This window comes from Dama dama, chromosome 1 (assembly GCF_033118175.1).
Source record: "Dama dama isolate Ldn47 chromosome 1, ASM3311817v1, whole genome shotgun sequence".
Classification (NCBI taxonomy): domain Eukaryota; kingdom Metazoa; phylum Chordata; class Mammalia; order Artiodactyla; family Cervidae; genus Dama; species Dama dama.
The window spans coordinates 56,417,546-56,439,615 of NC_083681.1; the positions used below are offsets into that span (position 1 = coordinate 56,417,546).

Sequence of the window (22,070 nt, forward strand, 5' to 3'; positions counted from 1 at the left end):
CTAATGATCTTTTCCTTGATCCTTCTAAATTCTTCAGGCCATATCTGCATTTTTTCATAATTTTTTACTCTTTTTTCTTTAAATGTTATCTGCTACCTATAAATATGTAAATACTCAGTGCTGCTAGAGAGAAAAAGAATCACATACAGGTTGTTGTATTATGTCTTTTCATCAAATATACATCTAAATATAAGAAAATTGAAATGTGTACTTATTTCATATGGAAATCATAACATGACACTATGCTAATTTCAGTAGTCTTGTTCTTTTATATGTCTTAATTTTATTTTCTCCTTTTTTAAATCTGTTATTTATTAGCATTGAACTATAAAATAGCCACATTGTTCTTATAAAACTAATGACAGTATAAGGATATTTAAAATATTAGATGAAAATCACTTTTCTCAATCTAAAATGCCAGTCTCCTCCCTTCCTACCATAAACTAATTGTACCCATTGGAGATAATCAATGTTAATGGTTTCATGTCTGTTAATCTCAACTCCCCCCATCAATTATTATTGCCTTCAAAAACGTACCCTTTGTTCCTGTGTTTATTTGGCAATTTGTTCCAGAGACCTACTGATCTTCAAATACATCTTAAGTACTGAAATGAGCTCATATTTTTGAAGATGGACGATATTTCACAGACACAGACAATGAAGAAGCCAAATGTGATTAATTTTTGCTTGAGAAGACAAGCATGACCGCTCTGGTAACAGAGCTTCCAGATTCAGTGTTCAGTCTTTAGTCCCTGCCCAGAAGATTACTGATCCTTTCAGTTAGACTGAAGGACTTGTTACAATCAGAACTGCATTGAATTAATTAGGAAATTTTATCCTCAAACATTTTCCCTACAAAAGTTCTTCCTATTATCAGTGATATTGCAAAAAATGGAAATTTGACGAAAGTTCCCACTGATGTACCACACTCCAGTTTTGTATTATTCCAAGTGCTTCTCAATCCCCAGTCCCTTGCCCTCTGATTCTACTCCCCCTCTAGTCCCTCTGCTCAGTGACCACTCCTTTCTGAGAATCACAATTAACCCTCCAACATGCACTCCTCTCATAGGTTCAGACACAGCTTCTTCTCACTAAGTTTATATTTTTGATGAGGTTTAATGTATTCTTTCTTCCAAAGTACTTGCATTTTACAGATAAAAAAGACCTCTAGAGACAGGTGAAGATAGTACTATTTTTGTTATAAAAACCATCCTTTGAGATCCTTAAAATCCCACTGCGTGTATGAGTGTGTGTGTGCATGCATGCATGTGTTCAGCTGTGTCCAATGGGCTGTAGCCACCAGGCTCCCACTAGCTCTGCTTCATTAAATACAAAAGCCCATGTAAATGCCTAGAGCTAAGAAACAAGCATCCATAGTTCCCAGGAGAAAACAGCTGACTTTTCTCTTTTAAACATTTATTTCTACTTGTTGAATATTTGCATAAAGACAGGGATTCTTGAAAGTGAAACAGGCCATACAACCTGTCCTTTGCCCTTGCAACTAACTCAGGAGAAAATTTTAAAATGGATTTAGCCTCAGGCAAGAACTATGCGACAGAGGATGAGATAGTCGAATGGCATTACCGACTCTATGGACATGAGTCTGAGCAAGCTCCGGGAGTTGGTGATGGACAGGGAAGCCTGGCATGCTGCAGTCCATGGGGTCACAAAGTGTTAGACTACTGAGTGACTGAACTGAAGAACTATGCAGTCTACTCAACAAATGTGAAGGGAATGTTACCTTTCTCAGATTCAATCCATATAAAAAATTCCTTCCAAATTTATGCATTTCCTTCCTTCTCAGGATGTTAAGACACTTCACAGATTATCAAACAGTCCTATCAATCAAACACCTGAACACACAAGATTAATTTAAAATAAGGATAGATGAATATCAATTGATATCAAAATATCAGATCCTTTAAAAAACATGCCACCAAAAGGATTCACCTGGAATACCAAATGCTACTTTTTGCTATTTTCAGACCAACACTAAATATACAACTCATAGAAATGTACTTTTTGTTCCTTAGTAACTTGACTTCATGAAACTATATTCCCCAAATGAGGGATTTGGACTCGGTCAAAATACTCTATTAACTTAATATGTTTTTTGGCTATAAGTCATATACATGGAATTACAAAATAACTGCATGGAAAATAGTTTAAATCAGCCAAATATGTTTAATTGGAATTTTTCATATTTAATGTACACAGACTGAAACCTTAAGTCATTATTCATGCATTACTTCTCTCTCCTTCATCATATCAGTGACTAATGTGAATTGTGCTTCCATAACATCTCTCCTATTCACACCCTGCTCCTCAGGCTCGCTTCTGCTTCCTTCGTTCAGCCAGCTGCTTATCATTGTTAACTTGAACTGTTGCCACAGGCTTTAACTGATTAGTCTTCCTGTCTGTATTTTCACCTCTTCCCATCTCCCTTTCACTCCACTGCTGCAATGGCCTTTCTAAATTACATTGTAATTTTGTACTCGAATCTGTCTAACAGGTTCCCACTGCCTCTATATCAATGGCAAGGAGGGCCTCCATTATTAAAACCGGCTTTCCCTTCTCTCCTCATTTGGTGGTGTGTCCTGTCCCCTCCCTGTCTATTGCACCCTGCATTGCAGCCTACTGACTCACTTGTGCTTGCTCCCTGGCATTCTACTATTTCATACCCATTTCCTGGTTCACAGTGCTTCCTCTATTGGCCTTTATTTCCTTTTATCTCCTTGGAGAATATCTCTTCATCTTTGGAAATTCCAGTTAAGGATCACTTCCTTCTTAAAATTTTTCTTAGTTCCATATGTGAAATGAAATAATCTCTTCTTTGTGTCTCTTCTCATAGGTACTTGGGCAGGTCTATTCTCCATTTTTATCAGATTCTCCTGGTAGAATTAAACAATCCCTTTTGTGAATATTCTTCTGTTACAGTGCTTGGGACATGCCTTTTCTCCCACTATCAGGGTATCAACTCCTCAAGAACTGGGACTGTAGCTTCCTCATGTTTGTATCTCCAGGTCTTGCCGAATGACTAAAAGACATGTAGAATTTATTTTTGAAGACATTTTAAATATTTTATTCTTCAAATATCCTAGCATTTTGAATATCATATGTGCTCAAAATTATTTTTGTTACTGGAATTATATTTTCACTGTCTTTCAGGTTTTCTGCCCTTGTTATTTTCATTCAAATTAATAATCAAAGAATACACATTCTCTAAGCTTTTAAAATAGGTGGATCGAGCCACTCCTAAAGAAATGTTCAATTTGGGAGAGAGATATGGGTCAAGATAATAAAAATTTGATGACAGGCCCATTTTACAGATCATGAAAGTAACTTAAAGGGTTGTTTCCTGTTTTTCACTCATAAAATCACCTGAAACACTTTTGAAAAACTACAGATCCCTGAGTCTCATTCAGAATCTTCTTTGTAGGACTATGAAGTCTGTATTTAAAACAAAAAACAACCCATAATGTTCTCCAAGTGATTCTGATCCAGTCAGTCCCCAAAATAGCATTACAAAATCAGTGATTTAAGGGATATAAGGTAATTTTAATACACAGCCAAGATCAGACATCACATCTTCCAAATACAGATTACAAATAATTTAACAGTAGCTAAAATTTCAAGTTATTATCTTTAACATCTTTTACCAGGAGGACAGCTAAAAAACTTCAAAGCCAGAATTTAAAACCAGGACTTTCTTTTTATAAATCCCATCATCCTTTTTCTTCATTATTTTACTGACCCTGAAAATATGCTATTGAAGATACCATAAATAGCGTGCTTAGCCATCATCAGGAAATATTTCCAAAAAGTTTTTAATGAAAAATTAAAATGCAGTTATTTTAAAAATGTATGTTCTCGTTGCTTGACAACAAGATTCTTAATTCTTAATTTATCTTAATTCTTAATTAATTAATTCTTAATTAATTTAAGAATAGATTGCAATAGCATGACAGCTGTCTGGTCTCATGATTAATGCATAATTTTGAAGAAAAAAATAGAAACATCACAGCAGAAGTACTCTTATAGTTTGAAATAGCTGGAATTAAGCCAATTAAACTATTTCAGCATTGCCAATAAAAGGATAAATTCCTTTTGATATTCTTCCTCTCATTTTAGAATCCATGTGCCATGCATAGAGCATGCTGTAACCAAAAAAATAAAAATAAAAACCTTGAATATACTGGGCTGTTGTAAGTATTCCATGCTGGTTCTGGACTCATCCACAATACTTATTTATATTTTGCCTGTTAATTTTTTTAATTGAAGGATATTTGTTTTACAGAATTTTGTGGTTTTCTGTCACACATCAAGAATTAGCCATAGGTACACCAAATGTCCACTCCCTCCCGAACCTCCCTTCCATCTCCCCCCACGTCCTTAGGTCTGTTCTCTGTGTCTGTTTCTCCATTGCTGCCCTGAAAATAAATTCATCAGTAGTATCTTTCTAGATTCTGTATATATGCATCAGTATATGATATTCATATTTCTCTTTCTGACTTACTTCACTGTCTCTAATAGGCTCTAGGCTCATCCATCACATTAGAACTGACTAAAATCCATTCCTTTTTATGGCTGAGTAATATTCCATTATATATATGTACCACTGCCTATTTAGCCATTCATCTGTCAATGGACATCTAGGTTGCTTCCATGATCTAGCTATTGTAAATAGTGCTGCATTGAACATTGGGGTACATGTGTCTTTTTCATTTTTGGTTTCCTGGGGGGTATATGCCCAGGAGTGGGATTGCTGGGTCACATGGTGGTTTTATTCCTAGTTTTTTAAGGACTCTCCATACCATCTTCCATAGTGTCTGTATCAATTTACATTCCCACCAACAGTGCAAGAGGGTTCTCTTTTCTCTACACCCTCTCCAGCATTTATTGTTTGTAGACTTTTTGATGAGGGCCATTCTGACCAGTGTGAGGTGGTATCTTCTTGTAGTTTTGATTTGCAGTTCTCTGATAATGAAAGATGTTGAGCATCTTTTCATGTGTTTGTTAGTCATCTGTATTTTTTCTTTGGAGAAATGTCTGTTTAGGTCTTTTTCCCACTTTTTGATTGGATTGTTTGTTTTTCTGATGTTGAGTTGTATGAGCTGCTTATATATTTTGGAAATTAATTCTTTGTCAGCTGCTTCCTTTGCTATTATTTTCTCCCATTCTGAGGGTTGTCTTTTCACCTTGTTTGTAGTTTCCTTTGCTGTGCAAAAGCTTTAAGTTTAATTAGGTCCCATTTATTTATTTTTGTTTTTATTTCCATTACTCTAGGAGGTGGGTCATAGAATATCTTGCTTTGATTTATGTCATCGAGTATTCTGCCTATGTTTTCTTCTAAGAGTTTTATAGTTTCTGGTTTTAAATGTGGGTCTTTAATTCATTTTGACTTTATCCTTGTGTATGGCATTAGTAAGTGTTCTAATTTCATTCTTTTGCACATAGCTGTCCAGTTTTTCCAGCACCACTTATTGAAGAGGCTTATCTTTGCCCCATTGTATATTTTTGCCTCCTTTGTCAAAAATAAGTTACCCGTAGGGTGTGGATTTTATCTCTGGGCTCTCTATCTTGTTCCATTGGTCTATATTTCTGTTTTTGTGGCAGTACCATATTGTCTTGATGACTGTAGCTTTGTAGTATCAGACTCTTCCACATATTAATCCCCTTCTGTCTCTAGAGTCCAGAGCATGCATTTCTGTGTTTCTTCCATGGGCCTGATCCCCAAAGACCTCAAAATGTACTCAAGTTTCCTTAACTGATAATTACAATGCAAAAAGGTTATTATGAAATAGGGTGGATCAAAGTGTTGGACCACACATCTTGACCTCTAAAGGAAGCAATGACAAATGACTCATTTAATAAGAAGATTAGCTTTTTTAAATGTATTTGTTTAGTTTGTTCATGTGTATGTCAACAATTTCTAGAAACTAAAAAAGGAGAATTCCTAGAAAACTGAAAACTCTTTTTGATTCTGCATCTGTCCATTTGGAGCTCCTTTTACAATGAAAGTTAGATTGTGAGCATCTGACTTGGAGATGAAGAACATTAAAGCAAGTGTAGAACTCCTGAATTTTGCCCCTTCACAGCAAATGTCTTTGCCACTTTTTTCCCAATTGATTTCTCATGACACCCCAAAACAAAGCATTAATTGGGGAGATGATGACTTTTAGCTCAGAATGCATTCTGAAGTCCTCACCACAGCCTGTGAGACACCATAAAAGTATTTCCCTCTGAGATCTCTCTGATTCATCTGTTACTTCCTTTGCAGCTCCACCCCATTGCTCTTATTCCTCCACCTTCAGGAAACACACCAAGTGCATGGCAGGCTCAGGCATTTGCACTCACTGTCTCCATGTCTCCCACATACTTAGCCCCTTCTCTTTTTGGCTCCCTCACTCCAGGTAGCTCTCTGCTCAGATGTCTCCCTCTCTTAGAGGCTTCCCTGATCAGCCTCTCCATAGCACTCTGTGCCACCGCCACTCTCTACCCATCAGCCTGCTTCATCTCTCCTCTTGGTACTTTGCATCTCCTGGCAAAGTACATATTTCTTTGTCATATGTCTCTGAGCACCAGAATTTAAATTCCATAATGGTAGAGACTATATTTGATTCACTGTCATTTGGTTCCCTGGATAGTACCTGACTCATTAGAAATTTCTAATAAACACTTTTAACCCAGTATGCATGACTAAGAGAATATTGGCTTACTGAATGCACTTGTGGATGATTTTTAAAAGCTTAGGTTCACTGTATGGTATTTTATATATTTTTAAAATTTATTTTATTTATATATGTATTTTAAAGACACATATATTACATATATATATGTATAATGATGCAGATTCATATAAAGTATACATACACTCTTTCATGAATTCTTCTTCCTGTCCAACTCTGTGACGCCACGGATTGTAGCCCACCAGGCTCCTCTGTCCATGGGATTTCCCTGGCAAGAATACTGGCTGCTGCTGCTGCTGCTGAGTCGCTTTAGACTTAGTCGTCGCTTTAGACTTAGTCGTGTTTGACTCTCTGCGACCCCATAGATGGCAGCCCACCAGGCTCCACCGTCCCTGGGATTCTCCAGGCAAGAACACTGGAGTGGGTTGCTATTTCCTACTCCAGGGTATCTTCCCGACCTAGAGATTGAACCCGGGAGGTGTCTCTTGCTTCTCCTGCATTAGCAGATGGATTCTTTACTACCACAACACCTGGGAAGCCCCCATACATTCACTACCTGTATATAATGTAGTAAGCAGAACAATTGACCCTGAATTCCTTTATTTTCTCCTCCCTCAATTATATCTCCATTCCACCACACACACACACACCCCAACTCACAACTTCCCCTGTCAAGGTTTCTGTCATATATCATCTAGTTGGTTATATTTAAATTATGGTTTCTTCATACACTTTGTGGGTGAGTTAATGACTCACACTGCAAGGACTATTTTGTAGTTTATCATCATGACGGTGCCAATAGGCTGTAGCATTTGGGCGTTGGATGGTATAGGCTCTCCACTACTCTAGATACCTTTCCAAAAGTGGTATTCCCAGGGGTGGCACAGCATCTTTTTTGACTGGTAAAATTCCTTCAAAGGTTATTAGATTATTATAGTCCCTTGGGACATCAGCTGTAGATATTGCCATCCTGGGATTATGGGCAGGTCTATGTGCTAAGTATTAAGACAAAATCTGAAATTGTTTATGAGACAAGGCATAGCGTACATGAGACAAGAGAGCCTTTATACCGAATACTGACTTTGCTTCTTGCTTAGAAGTATTATCTCAGGCTAGGTACTTAACATTCTAAACCTCAGTTCCCTGTTCCATAAAATCATAATATGTATTTGATAATATTTTTGTAAGGACAAACATAAATAGTATACATTGGGTTGGCCAAAAATTTCGTTCTGGTTTCTGTAACATCTTACAGAGAAACCTGAATGAACTTTTTGTGCAGCCCAATGGAAAACACTATTTGGCGCCAGCCAGATACTCTAAATGGCAGTTACTTAAGTAAAATTTTCTCTCAGTTCCCATGAGGGCACTTAATTCAGTGCTTGAAGCACAGTAGCTACTCATGGACTATTTGCTGACTGATAAGGCTGTTTTATCATACTCTTTGGAGACACTTCTCTAATCATCTTAGTTGATAGATGGGGAATGGAAAACAGTAAAGTCAGGAAAACTTTTGTGCTCACAAATTCAAACTTATCTAACTCTAAAATTTGAAAATGATAACTTGTGTGTATAATTTTTTTAAAAACTGCACCAGGAGTAGAATGAAACTATTGTACTCAATATAATCTTTCTGTTTGAAGACACCGCTTCAGATCTTAGGAAGAGATGGATTGAATCATGGTTAAGATGAATAATCACATTAGTTCTATTCAACGAACAGTCAGGGAAGGTGAACAACTTTTAATGTGTGCATATACCTTTTTGATTTTGCATGCCGATAGGCAGGGTTATTGGAATTTATAGTCTAAAGAATAATTTGTTTAATTTTGGAGTCATGTAATTATATTTACATGTGCACATATATCACCCTTCTATCTGCAGTAAATATATGCTTCCAGCTGTGTTTACTTGTAATATTGTAAAATCCATTTTCTTTCCTTGAGTCTGTATGGGTGGCGGACAGAGTAAGGTGGGACAAGGAGAAGGTGACAGAATATAAAAAATGTTATAAAAAATGTTCACATAACTACAGATTCAACAGATTTGACTAGTGAATCTTGTTTTAAATAACCACCAAACCAACTTTGTTGTTTAGGAATGCAACATTGTTCACTGTTGTTGTCATAGCTAGGAGAATTGTTTATCGATAGTAAAGAAGACATAGCTCCACTAAACCTTCCAGTGTAGGAAAAAAGCAAATATAATTTGGTTATCAAATCCCAGGTCAGCCATTAACTAGTTGAAAGTCTTTGGGGTATCTTCAAGTCTCTTTTGTTTGACTTATAAAGTGAAAATAAAGACAGCTAGCAGAAAAGTTATTGCAGAAATCGTGTCTGTATATAGCCACATTTACAACATGTTTTTATTACATTTTGTGTGCTCATGTATATACAAAGCATCACATAGTAAGATTTAAAATGTGCTTCTTCTTAATTAAAAATGTAGCCACGTTGTAGAATAATTTTAGATGTTTCATTGAATAGTCTAAATAACAGTCTTTTCTAAAAGAAAATAACATTAGCTGCTTTCTGTTATTACAGGCTTATGAAAAAATTGCTTACCTTCTCACTAATTTAGGTAAGTCCACTTTTGTTACTTCACTCCTTAGTAAGAAAATAACATGGGCATGTAAGTCTGTGGTTTCTTTACATACGTTAGCATTTTTTTATATCAACTTCAGTTAGGTAATTGTCAATAAAAATGAAAGAAGGGACCTAGGAAGTTGGAATTCATCATATAACTATAGAGAAGCAATGTATATAGTTACAAAATTCTAGTAGAAATTAACAAACCTAGTTCTGCCTACTTGGGATTGCTTTCCCCCCTACCTTTTCAGTTCTTTGGAATTTTCCCTGAAACATTTATTTTATCACAGTGTCATATTACAGGTACATAACTTAAAAGGCAAAGAGTATTAAGAGATTTATAATAAATACCAGCTCCTTGCCACATTGCCCATTCTTGTTTTCCATAACCCTGAGGTAGTGCTTTTTAGCAGTTTAATGATTGTTTTCTGTTCTTTTCTACTCTATTTCTAAGTTGCGTGCTACTACTGCCGTTCTTGGGTTTTCCAGCTTTGGGAAGTGATTGCCTTCCCGTAATAAAAGACAGGAACTTTGTACTTTATTTCCGCAGTGTCCTGAGTCCTCACACTTCCCCATCAATCTCTAGGTAAAAGCAGACTATTAGTTCTCCTTCCAAAGCAGTTGTATTGGCAGTTTTAGCCTAATGAATAATTGGTGCTCACATCATGTATCTACAGAACTATGTTCATATCTAAGGCATGATGTGTACTGTGGTTGCTTCCTTTCTACCTTTATATTTTTGTGAAGCTAATAATAATTTTTTTTTTTTGCTTAATTGTCTACGCATACTTGCCTTGATTTATCCCGAACTTCCTGCTGTAACTCTAAATTCTCTAAATTCTCTCTAAATACATTCAAAAACATCAAGTATTGTACTCACTTTCTTCTGAGAGGTATCCTCCCTGAACCACTGTCTACTCCAGTCTCAACAGGTTACCCTCTGGGCTTGTGTTCAACTGCATACACTGCTTTGACCAGCACTGTGGTAATTCCCTTCACTTTTTATTTTTTTCAGTTGGACAATACTTTTTGGATCCTTGGTTTCGTCTGTCTTAATTTCTTATTTTGCTACCTGGAAAGTAAACTTCTCAAAACCCTGCATGTCAGAAAATATCTTTATTTCTGTCCTCAAACTTAAGTTTTGGTCCCCCAGTTTGGGTACAAAATTTTTATTACAGTTTGAGTTGTTTGAGCAGTGATCTTTTATTATTTGAAAACTCAACAGAGCCAAGGCACCGAGCTCAGCTAGACTCTCCTCCTTTACTATTTTGTTTTATTGCCATCACAGTTCTGTGATGGTGGTATCCCAAGTTTATCGATAAGAAAATCAAGGCGATTAAGTTGCATGCGTGCAAAGTTTCTTCAGTCGTGTCCCACGCTGCAACCCCATGGACTGTAGCCGGCCAGGCTCCTCTGTCCATGGGGTTCTCCAGATGAGAATTCTGGAGTGGGTTGCCATGCCCTCCCCCAGGATCTTGGTTAAATCCCTTGTCGATCTTCCCAACCCAGGGATCAAACCCGTGTCTCCTGCCTTGCAGGTGGATTCTTTACCGCTGAGCCACCAAGGATGCCCAATTAAGTTAATGAGTAGAATTGAAACTCAGATGCAACAGACTCCACTGACTGTGGTGGAGTAACTGCATGTAGGATGTGTTGCTTGCCTTACAATGTATATACAAATGCGAGTAATATGAGACAAAACAATGTATAGCGGGAAGAACTAGCCCCTAGTTCATGGTCTGGACGATGTGGTCACTTGGAGATTACATGACTATGAGCAAGTTTTTTCTTCTTTCCATTCTTTCATCTCCTCTTCTTCCCTCTGCTCCATCTCCTTTTCTTTCTTTCTTTCTTGTTCTGAGTGTGAGTTTCTTCATTGGTAAAATGAGAGTGAGAATAGTTCCTGTTTCACTGTCTGTAGGTTAGCTGCCTGACATGTGACAAGTGCCCCATAAACGGGAATGATCTTTTTCATTGTTCTTTAAACACTCTGAGCTATAGTTTCTGAGTTGGGTAATAAAACACTTGATCTAGATATCTCAAGGCTTTCTTCTAGCTCTAATTCCTTATATTTATTTGTTTGTAAAGTATTTTATGCCCAAGATGAAAGCAAACCTAAGCAAGTAATTTAGGGGGAACCATAATATTAATTATAGAAGCAGAATATGCTAATTGCCAGGAACATCAGTATTCACTTGATATTCGATTTTTCCATGTGTAACTCATAGCATAATGCCTGTGGACTCATACCTGTCAATTAATAATGAGCTTTATTACTTTAAATTAATAAAATACTGATATTTTATTTAAAGTAATTTAATTTCATTGCACGTATATATAAAATAATATTTATGCAACATATATGATATTATATTCTATATCAATTTTGGCTTGCAAATTTGTGCTTCAAATTAGAAATTAGGTTTAACTTTCTAGTTATATAAAATACTTTTAAGACTTTGTTTCTTGATTTCTTTTTTGCCCAAATGTTTTATTTTCAAATATCACACATAAACAAGAATAAAGCTTCAACTCTGTCACATTAAGGTTTTTTAAAGATAATATATAATATTTGATCCAATGTGATACTTTTTTCAGCCTAGCTTTTTGGTTGTTGAGAATTAGATCAGAGTGGTTGTCAGTTATTTCAAATAATTAAGTATCTATAGTAATGAATGGTGATTTATCTGTAGTATTGATTATCTGTAAAGATAAACTTGGATTCCAAGAAGCAAAGTAGGTCAACTGGTGAAAAGAATTTTTATTCTGTCAGAGCTCATTCCAGGAATAAAAGCATCTATGTCAAGAAAACAATAACAATAAAATCTGATGTCATCATACTCATATTAGGCAAACTAGAATTTAATATATATTTGAGGGAGAAAGAGAGAGACTTCATACTGGTAAACAACCTACCAGGTCAGTATAATAGTCAATTTCTATATACTTTTCCACCAACCTTCAAAGCTAAGAAAGCAAAAAATAATACAAATACACAAATAAATTGACAAATAAACACTCAAAATATAAGCCACAATATAGAGTATTTGAATATCATAACTAGCAGCCTTCCTTTAAACATATATAAGCTGTATGCTCAGCAGAAAAGTGAATATTCTTTTGAGACACTTGATACACTGATAAAACTTATCCATGTAATTTGGCCACAATGAAATTGCAACTTTTTTGTCCCAAGGCAGAAATCACACAGGACACATTTGTGATCATGATGCAATAAAATTTAAAATGGAGACCCAAAACAACTTTACACGGGGGATTTCTTAAAAACCCACATTCTCATTTCTAAATAACTTTTCTGCTTAATTTACAAACTCTTTAGAAGGCAACGACAGTGAAAACACAACCCAAGCAAAAATGTTGGCTCTCCTGACAGCTCTCCCTTGTGCCTATCAACCAGTCACTCTTGTGGATGCCCCACAGATCCTGCCTGTTTCTGACACTTGTCTGCTTTGGGCTTGGTGTTCCCCAAGACCTACTCTGGAGTTCCCCAGAATAAAGTTTCCTCTTTATTCTGCACTTTACTCAGGCATACATTTTGGCCTATCTTCTCCTTTAAGTCAGAACACATCTATTTTCTATCTTTCTTAAAATTTCAGTTATATTAGAATATGTACTTTAGATGTGCATAAATGTTTTCTATCCCTTATTTGGATATCCAGTGGGAGCTGAGGCTGAGGTACATTCTGCCATCTTCATCCAGTTTTATGAAGATTTTGCTTTATTTGTTACCTTTTGTTTGCTTTATTTTGTTTGAGAAGTCAGAACCCTAAGTTGACAGAGTTCTTAAAATCATCTTATCTAAATTCCTCATTTCACAGGTTATAAAACTGATTGCAAAATACATGAAGACACCTGCCTGAGATTACCAGTAAACTAGGTATAAGGTTGAGATAAGAACTAAACTTTTCTGACTGATGTAGCCCTCTTTTTTCTTTACTAATCCACTTCAGTCTGCATACAAAATATTCTTTTTTAAAGAACTCCGTGGACAGTTAAGGTCTCTGAATTAAGTATAGACATTTGGAGTGAAAGACTGATCTAATATTTATGATTACCTCTAAATGACAGGAGCAGAGAGAATCATGAAAATCCTTATGTCTTAATAACAGATATCATACTTTTGTAGTTGTGGAAAATGTCTAAAGATTATCTCATTGGATCTTTTCATCAATTCTGTGGAACAGATATTATCATTCCGATTTTTACAAATGCAGATACTAGAACTCAAAGGCATTGAGTGGCTTATAGACTCAGTAAATGACTGAACCAGACTTTGAACATAAGACTTCTGATTCTGTATCCGTATTTCTTGTCATTTACTTCATCTGTGTAAGCACACTCTATGTTTCTTTTAGAATATCCTCGAACAGAATCTGAATGGGAAAACAGCTTTGCTTTGAAGATGTTCCTCTTCCAATTTGTCAATTTGAACAGTTCTATCTTCTATATTGCTTTCTTTTTGGGGAGGTAAGTCAACTTCATACACACTGTCTTTGCAGAGTGACAGACTGTCAACAGTTTTATTGCCAGTTTGTTAACAGAGGTGGCAAATTCTTGTCCTCTGCCTTGAAAAACTGTCCCAATGAATCTTCATATGCTTTTTCAAATCAAGACTTAGTACAGTGCTTCTGGCTGCCACTCCCAATTTAAGTTGAAATAAAAAAGTAAAGCCACATAATTGAATCACTTTTCTGTACAACTGAACTTAGTACAACATTGTAAATCAGCTATACGTCAATAAAATAAATAAGACCTATATGCCATGCTGGGGTTGAATTATGATTCTCCAATCATTAGTGATGATTTTGTTAAATAAGAAAATTTTCGGATAAGCCTAGAGTACACTTACCTAGTGTGGAAAGTTATACCTATCATGGTAATATTTTTTTCCTGAATTTGCTGCATGCAGAATATAAAAAAGAAGCATATTAAGCTACCTGTTCTGGTTTGCCATATGCTCAACACTCCAGCCAGTGCCATGGAAACATACTGAAGCTAGAAAATTTTAAACTAAATAACTCAGCACATTTTATTAATAGTCATTAACTAGGTCAAAAAGACATTAAAACTCTACAAGTCAGTGTGGAAAATTTCATTTGGTTGGTTTTTCTGTACTTTCTCAACCTGTTGATAATGACTTCACACATCATTTTTCCTTTTTAAGTCAGGTCCTTTGATGTGTAAGCATGGCCTAAGTCACTGTTTGGGTACAAATTGCTCCAGAGAACACTTACGTCTACCCACACTTGCACTGGTTGTAATGCATTATTAGTAACTGTTCTTCAGTCAACCCAGCCTAAACACTAATGAATTAAAATGGCTTTTTACAGATTTGTTGGCCATCCAGGAAAGTACAATAAACTTTTCAACCGGTGGAGACTGGAGGAAGTAAGTAACCTTGTAAGGGTGGGGGTGGGATGGGCAGGGATATGGGTTAATGACTGTGGGGAAAGGGGCCAATGACTGTGGGGAAAGGGGCCAATGACTGTGGGGAAAGAGAGAGCAAGGGGAGGTGAAACAGGGAATTTCATCTGAACTGAAGGCATGTTTTTGATAAAGCAGGTGATCTAGGGGTTCCTAAGAAACTAAGTCTTCCAAAAAAGAGGGTGTATATTAACCCCCAAGATCCTGATCTCAGTGCTCTTTAATATACTATCAAAACCATTTCTTCCATTCACAAAGCCCAGGAATTCAGCTCCAGTAGATTTTTATCTTTTGGAGAATTATTATTATCTATGCACTGGTTTCCAAACTTTTAAATATATTGGATTTCCTTCTAAGCAAGGAAAATTTAGTCTAAAAGAAATCTTACATCAAATATCAATTTATAAATGTATAGGTATATCTTCAAAGTCTTATATTTCTTTATTGATTTTTAATATGTATGTATGGAAACAAAATGTCTAGGAATAATATTTCTATATTCCAGGGTGAGAATATTGTATATTTTCATTGAGACTGACAGACTGTCCTCCCAAATGCCAGCTCCTACCTATAGTATATGAATTTACTTCTGAATTTTCCAAGTGAAACAGTTTCATTTAATCAGTTTACCCATAATCCAAAGGATATCAGAATATCTCTTGAATTCAATTCCTTTACTTACAAGTGACACAGAGAATGTTTTTCATGTTTGTTGATATTTTGTATTTCTGCATGTATGTTATTCCTGTTCATTTTGATTAAACTGTTTTTTCTGTTTTAATAATTTCTAAACAAGTAAAATTAGGTTCTTTCAAATTTGTTAGGGATATGTTTCCCATTTTCTTGTATATCTTTTAATTTTGTTTTGATATATTTTTTACAAAACTATATAGCATTTTCTAATCAAAATATTGTCGTTAATGTTTTGGGGAATTTGTTTCATCGCAAAAATGTGTTGTCAAATTGGGAAATTTTAAAAATTCATGCATATTTTTAACTACTGTTATTTTTTAAAAATATTATCTTTGACCGATTGGAAGTTTATTTTCATGTAAAGTGTAATTAAGATCCCCCAAAATTAGCAGCCACAAATTTAATAAATAATGCAGTTTTTCACTCAGCAAAATGAGATTGTAAGGTTTATTATATCAATATTCTACATCTTAAAATTTCTGGATCTATTTAGACTAATTGTCAAATTTTTTACTTATTTAATTGAAAATTTTTAAAATTATTCTAATATAAAATACAGTTTAACATATGGCAGCATTAGTTGTTTTTGTTCGGTCACTAAGTGGTGTCTGACTCTTTGCAACATTATGAACTGCAACATACCAGGCTTCCCTTTCCTCCACTATCTCCCACAGTTTGCTCAAATTCATGTCCATTAAGTTGGTGATGCCATCTAACCTTCTCATCTTCTGCTTTCCCCTGCTCCTCCTGCCCTCAGTCTTTCCTAGCATCTGGGTCTTTTTCAGTGAGTGAGCTCTTTGCATCAGGTGGCCAGAGTATTGGAGTTTTAGCTTTAGGATCAGTCATTCCAATGAATAGTCATGGTTGATTTTCTTTAGGATTGACTGGTTGGATCTCCTTGTAGTCCAACGGACTCTCAAGAGTCTTCTCTAGCATCACAGTTCAAAAGCATCAATTCTTCAGCCCTCAGCCTTCTTTACGGTCCAGTTCTTACATCTGTACATGACTACTGGAAAAACCATAGCTTTGACTCTTTGGACCTCTGTCAGCAAAGTGATTCTCTGCTTTTTAGTACACTCTCTAGGTTTGTCATAGTGTTCCTTCCAAGGAGCAAGTGTCTTTTCATTTCACAGCTGTAATCACCATCCATGGTGATTTTGGAGCCCAAGAAAATAAAATCTGTCACTGTTTCCACTTTTCCCCCTTATATAATATTTGCCATGAAGTGATGGGACCAGATGCCATGATCTTCGTTTTTGAATCTGAGCTTTCAGCCAACTTTTTTCACTCTCCTCTTTCAGCCTTATCAAAAGGCTATTTAGTTCCTCTTCACTTTCTGCCATAAGAATGTTACCATCTGCATATCTGAGGTTGTTGGTATTTCTCTCGACAATCTTGATTCCAGCTTTTGAGTCATGCAGCCCAGAATTTCTCATGATGGCTCTTCATAGAAGTGACATAAACAGGGTGACAGTGTACAGCTTTGTCATATTCCTTTCCCAATTTTGAGCCAGTCCATTGTCCCATGTCCAGTTCTAACTGTTCTTCTTGACCTGCACACAGGTTTCTCAGGAGACAGGTAAGGTGGTCTGGTATTCCCAGCTCTTGAAGAATTTTCCACAGTTTGTTGTGATCCATATAGTGAATTACAGGCTTTAGTGTAGTCAATGAAGCAGAAGTAGATGCTTTTATGGAATTGGGTTCCTTTCTCTGTGATTCAATGAAATCTTGGCAATTTGAACTCTGGTTCCTATGAAAAAAGTGAAAAGTGAAAGTTAGTTGCACAGTTATGTCTGATTCTTTGCAATCCCATGAACTGTAGCCCGCCAGGCTCCTCTGTCCATGGAATTCTCCAGGCAAGAATACTGGAGTGAATTGCCATTTCCTTCTCCAGGTGATCTTCCTATGCATTTTCTAGATCCAGCTTGTACATCTGGAAGTTCTCAGTTCATGTACTACTGAAGCCTAGCTTGAAGGATTTTGAGTGTTACCTTGCTAGTATGAGAAATGAATGCAATTGTACAGTAGTTTGAGCATTCTTTGTCTTTGCTCTTCTTTGGGATTGGAATGAATACTGACCTTTTCCATTCCTGTGGTCACTACTGAGTTTTCCAAATTTGCTGACATATTGAGTGCAGCACTTTAACAACATCATCTTTTAGAATTTTGAATAGTTTGTCTAGAATTCCATCACCTCCATTAGCTTTGCTCTTAGTAATTCTTCCTAAGGCCCACTTGACATCACACTCCAGGATGTCTGGCTCTAGGTTAGTGACCACACCATCATGGTTATCCAGGTCATTAAGACTTTTAAAAATATAGTTCTTCTATGTATTCTTGCCACCTTTTCTTAATCTCATCTGCTTTTTGTTAGGTCCTTACCATTTCTGTTCTTTATCATGCCCATTCTTGCATGAAACATTCCCTTAATACCTCCAATTTTCTTGAAGAGATTTCTAGTCTTTCCCATTCTACTGTTTTCCTCTATTTCTTTGCATTGTTCACTTAAGGCTTTCTTATCTCTCCTTGCTGTTCTCTGGAGCTCTGCATTCAGTAGGATATATCTTTCCCTTTTTCCCTTGCCTTTTTCTTCTCCTTTGCCCAGCCATTTTTAAAGCCTCTTCAGATGACCAGTTTGCCTTCTTGTATTTCCTTTTCTTTGGGATGGTTTTGGTTCACACCTCCTATACATTGTTATGAACCTCTGTCCATAGTTCTTCAGGCACTGTGTCTACTAGATCTAATCCCTTGAATCTATTCATCACCTCCACTGTATAATCATAAGGGTTTGATTTAGGTCCTATCTAAATGGTATGAATGTTTTCCTACTTTCTTCAATTTAAGCCTGAAGTTTATAATAAGGAGTTCATGATCTGAGCCACAGTCAGCTCCAGGTCTTGTTTTTGCTGACTGTATAAAACTTCTCTATCTTCAGTTACAAAGATAATAATCAATCAAATTTCAGTATTGACTATCTCCTGATGTCCATGTGTAGAGTCATCACTTACATTGTTGGAAAAGGGTGTTTGCTATGACCAGTGTGTTCTGGACAAAACTCTGTTAGCCTTTGCCCTGCTTCATTTTGTACTCCAAGGCCAAACTTGCCTGTTATTCCAAGTATCTCTTGACTTCCTACTTTTGCATTTCAATCCCCTCTGATGAAAAGTACATCTTTTTCTTGGTGTTCTAGGTGTTATAGGTAGGCCTTCACAGAGCTATTCATCTTCAACTTCTTTGGCATTAGTGGTTGGGGCATAGACTTGGGTTACTGTGATGTCGATTACCTTGCATTGGAAAAAAATGAAATCATTCTGTCGTTTTTAAGATTGCACCCAAGTACTGTATTTTGGATGAGTTTGAGCAAACTCCAGAAGATAGTGAAGGACAGGGAAGCCTGGAATGCTGCAGCCCATAGGATCACAAAGAGTCAGACACGACTTAGCGACTAAACTGCAACAACTGTATTTCAGATTCTTTTGTTGACTATGAGGGCTACTCCATTTCTTCTAAGGGATTCTTGCCCACAGTAGTCAGTATAATGGTCATCTGAATTCCTAAAATGTCGATGTTCATTCTTGCCATCTCCTGCCAGACCACATCCAATTTACCTTGTTTCATGGATCTAACATTCCAGGTTCTTATGCAATATTGTTCTTTATAACTTCAGACATTACTTTCACCCCAGACACATCCACAACTGAGTAACATTTCCACTTTGTCCCAGGTTCTTCATTCTTTCTGAAGCTATTAGTAATTGCCCTCTGATCTTCCCCAGTAGCATATTGGATACCTTCTGACCCTGGGGGCTCATCTTCTGGTGTCATGTATTTTTACCTTTTCATACTGTTCATGGGATTTTTGTGGCAAGAATACTGGAGTGGTTTGCCATTCCCTCCTCCAATGGACTACATTTTGTCAGGAATCTCCGCTATCATCAACCTGCCTTGGGTGGCCCTGCATGGCATGGTTCATAGCTTCATTGAGTTATACAAACCCCTTTGCCACGACAAGGCTGTGATGCATGAAGGGGAGGCAGGATTATTAGGAGGTCAAAATTTAGAGAAAGGTTAAGAAAAAGATCACCTGAGAAATTGGAGGGTAGAGGCATTTCTGATTTCTGTCTGTTAAATAGTCCCCCCAAACACAAGGGGCTGTCTCATTAATGTTGTCTCCTTTGGGTGTTCTAAAAGTTGATTGGAATACTTTGAGAAAGCCCAAAGAATATATGCTTTTTATCAAAGAAAACTGGGCCCAAATGTTAATCTTTCTGATTATTCTTTGTCCTTCATTTAACCTCCCTGAATATCTGTCTTCTCATCTGTACACTGGCAATAGTAATACTTAGGTTGCAAAGCTGTTACTAGATAAGAGATAATTTGCATCACACAAGTAGCCCAATCCCTGCACTATGGTAGGAACTCTGTAAATTGTAGCTGATATTTATCAGTGCTCTGTCTCTATAGCTACCTGGGTATTATTCTATTGGAAAGAGATAAACTAGGGCCTTTCATAATCCCAGGCTTCCTGGAAGTCCCCAGATCAAACTTGCAGTTTTCTTTCATAGCCCAGACGTATGACCATATCCACTAAAAGGCTTTCAGCTCTCCTTTGGTGTGTGCGTGCGTGTGTGTGTGTGTGTGTGTGTGTGTGTGTGTGTGTGTGTGTGGTGGTGGTGAAGGGGGAGGGAGAAACAAGGCTTACTTTTTTCCAAGGGTATTCAGTGGAGTTAGCAAGGGTAGTGTGGGGAACAAAGTGGTCACAGGCGGGTAGGTCTGCATATTGATGCCATTTTAGTGCCTGCTAGCACCAGTAATTTTGTTTAATTGGGTACTCTTATTCTTAATTGGGGCTTCCCTGATAGCTCAGTTGGTAAAGAATCTTCCTGCAATTCAGGATACCCCAGTTCGATTCCTGGGCCAGAAAGATCCTCTGGAGAAGGGGGAGGCTATCCACTCCAGTATTCTTGGGCTTGCCTGGTGACTCAGCTGGTGAAGACTCCACCTGCAATGTGGGAGACCTGGGTTCAATCCCTGGGTTGGGAAGATCCCCTAGAGAAGGGAACAGCTACCCACTCTAGTATTCTGGCTTGGAGAATTCCATGGACTGTAAAGTCCATGGGGTCACAAAGAGTCAGATGCAACTGAACTACTTTCACACTTCTACTGTTAATCGTGAAATTATTAGAATTTGTGATTCCTCTTTGAAAGTCCCAGGGAAATAACTGTAATACTAGTATCAGGAAAAATATTTCATAACCATCCTATTTTCCACAATGCATATGACATAGATAGTAGTCATATTTTCCAACAGAAGATTTATTTTGGAAAAAAAAAATCAGTGAATTAAAAATATGGGTTAGGAATAGAGCCTGGGAATCCTGGAAGTGTAGATAGAAAAGATATGTATGATGGAAAATAAGAGTTAGATCTCTGAATTTAGTCATACAATAAGCATTTATTAATACATACTGTATCTTAGACCTCTGCTGGGTAATATGTGGTATACAAGTGAAGATATCTCTTTCCTTTCTTTAATAATGTTAACAGTCTTGAAGAAAACAACATAACCATGATATGCAACAAGTATTTTGTCTTTGCAATCTGACAATCTACATTCTAATTTTTCCCCTGTGGATACATGATCTTAATATTTCTATGTCTCAATTTTTTTTTTCAAATTGTAGTAAGAATAGTCATTCTCAATAATACTGGCCATAGGTGGATTAAGTTGGATCTTGCATGTAAAATCCCTGGCATAAATAATGACAGCTATTTATAAAGAAAGAAAAATAGTACTGCAATTTATTTAGAAAATTTATCAACTGACTATTATGGACTTCTCTCATACTGTGCTGTATAATATCTCATGGCTTCTCAGATTGTGCTAGTGGTAAAGAATCCCCCTACCAATACAGGAGACACAAGAGACACGGGTTCAGTCTCCCTGGGTCAGGAAGAACCCCTGGAGAAGGGAATGGCAACCCACTCCAGTATTCTCACCTGGGAAATCCCATGGACAGAGGAGCCTGGTGGGCTACAGTCCATGGGGTCACAAAGAGTCAGAGGCAAATGAGTAACTGAGCACCTTATTTGTGTATCTATATAAAGTGTTAATAGTAGTTAATATTGAATGAGTGTTTACGATATACCAGCACATTCAAGGAATTGGTTCTAAAAGTTCTACATATATTAATGTGTCGATTCCTCACAGCATTTCTATTATCACACTCATGTTACTGATGAGAAAATAGCAGCTTAGAGAAGTTATATAATTTGCCCACCCATTAAAATACTTACAAATTGATGAAGTCATCACTTTGATATTAGTTTGATTCAGGCAGTCTAGAGTTTATGCTCTGATCACTGTGCTTTCTAGCCACCACTGGGATAGCATATTGCCACAATGGAGAACCTAATAGAGATTGATTTTGATATGAGATTGCTGAATGATTTCTGGCTCTTACATACAAAATGGACTTAGAGTAAACATACTAAAGTGGATCAAGTGAGAGGAATGAGGGTATTGGAATCTCACAGTTCTGTCTGCCACGTAGATTCATTATTTACAAAATGGAGATATGAACACCCATCTCACGAGGCTTTATGAGGAAAAAATGAGAAAAATACGTGAAAGTACCCAGCTTTGGATTGTCCAT

General features: G+C 36.7%; 1 protein-coding gene across 1 annotated transcript in view; it reads left to right on the plus strand.

Annotated features, from left to right (window-relative positions):
* Positions 1–22,070, plus strand: part of ANO3 (anoctamin 3) — a 435,784-nt gene that overhangs the window by 391,491 nt on the left and 22,223 nt on the right. The window contains 3 exon segments of the mRNA XM_061140060.1: positions 9,233–9,269; positions 13,654–13,765; positions 14,629–14,686. Coding sequence (XP_060996043.1) covers positions 9,233–9,269; positions 13,654–13,765; positions 14,629–14,686 — 207 coding nt within the window.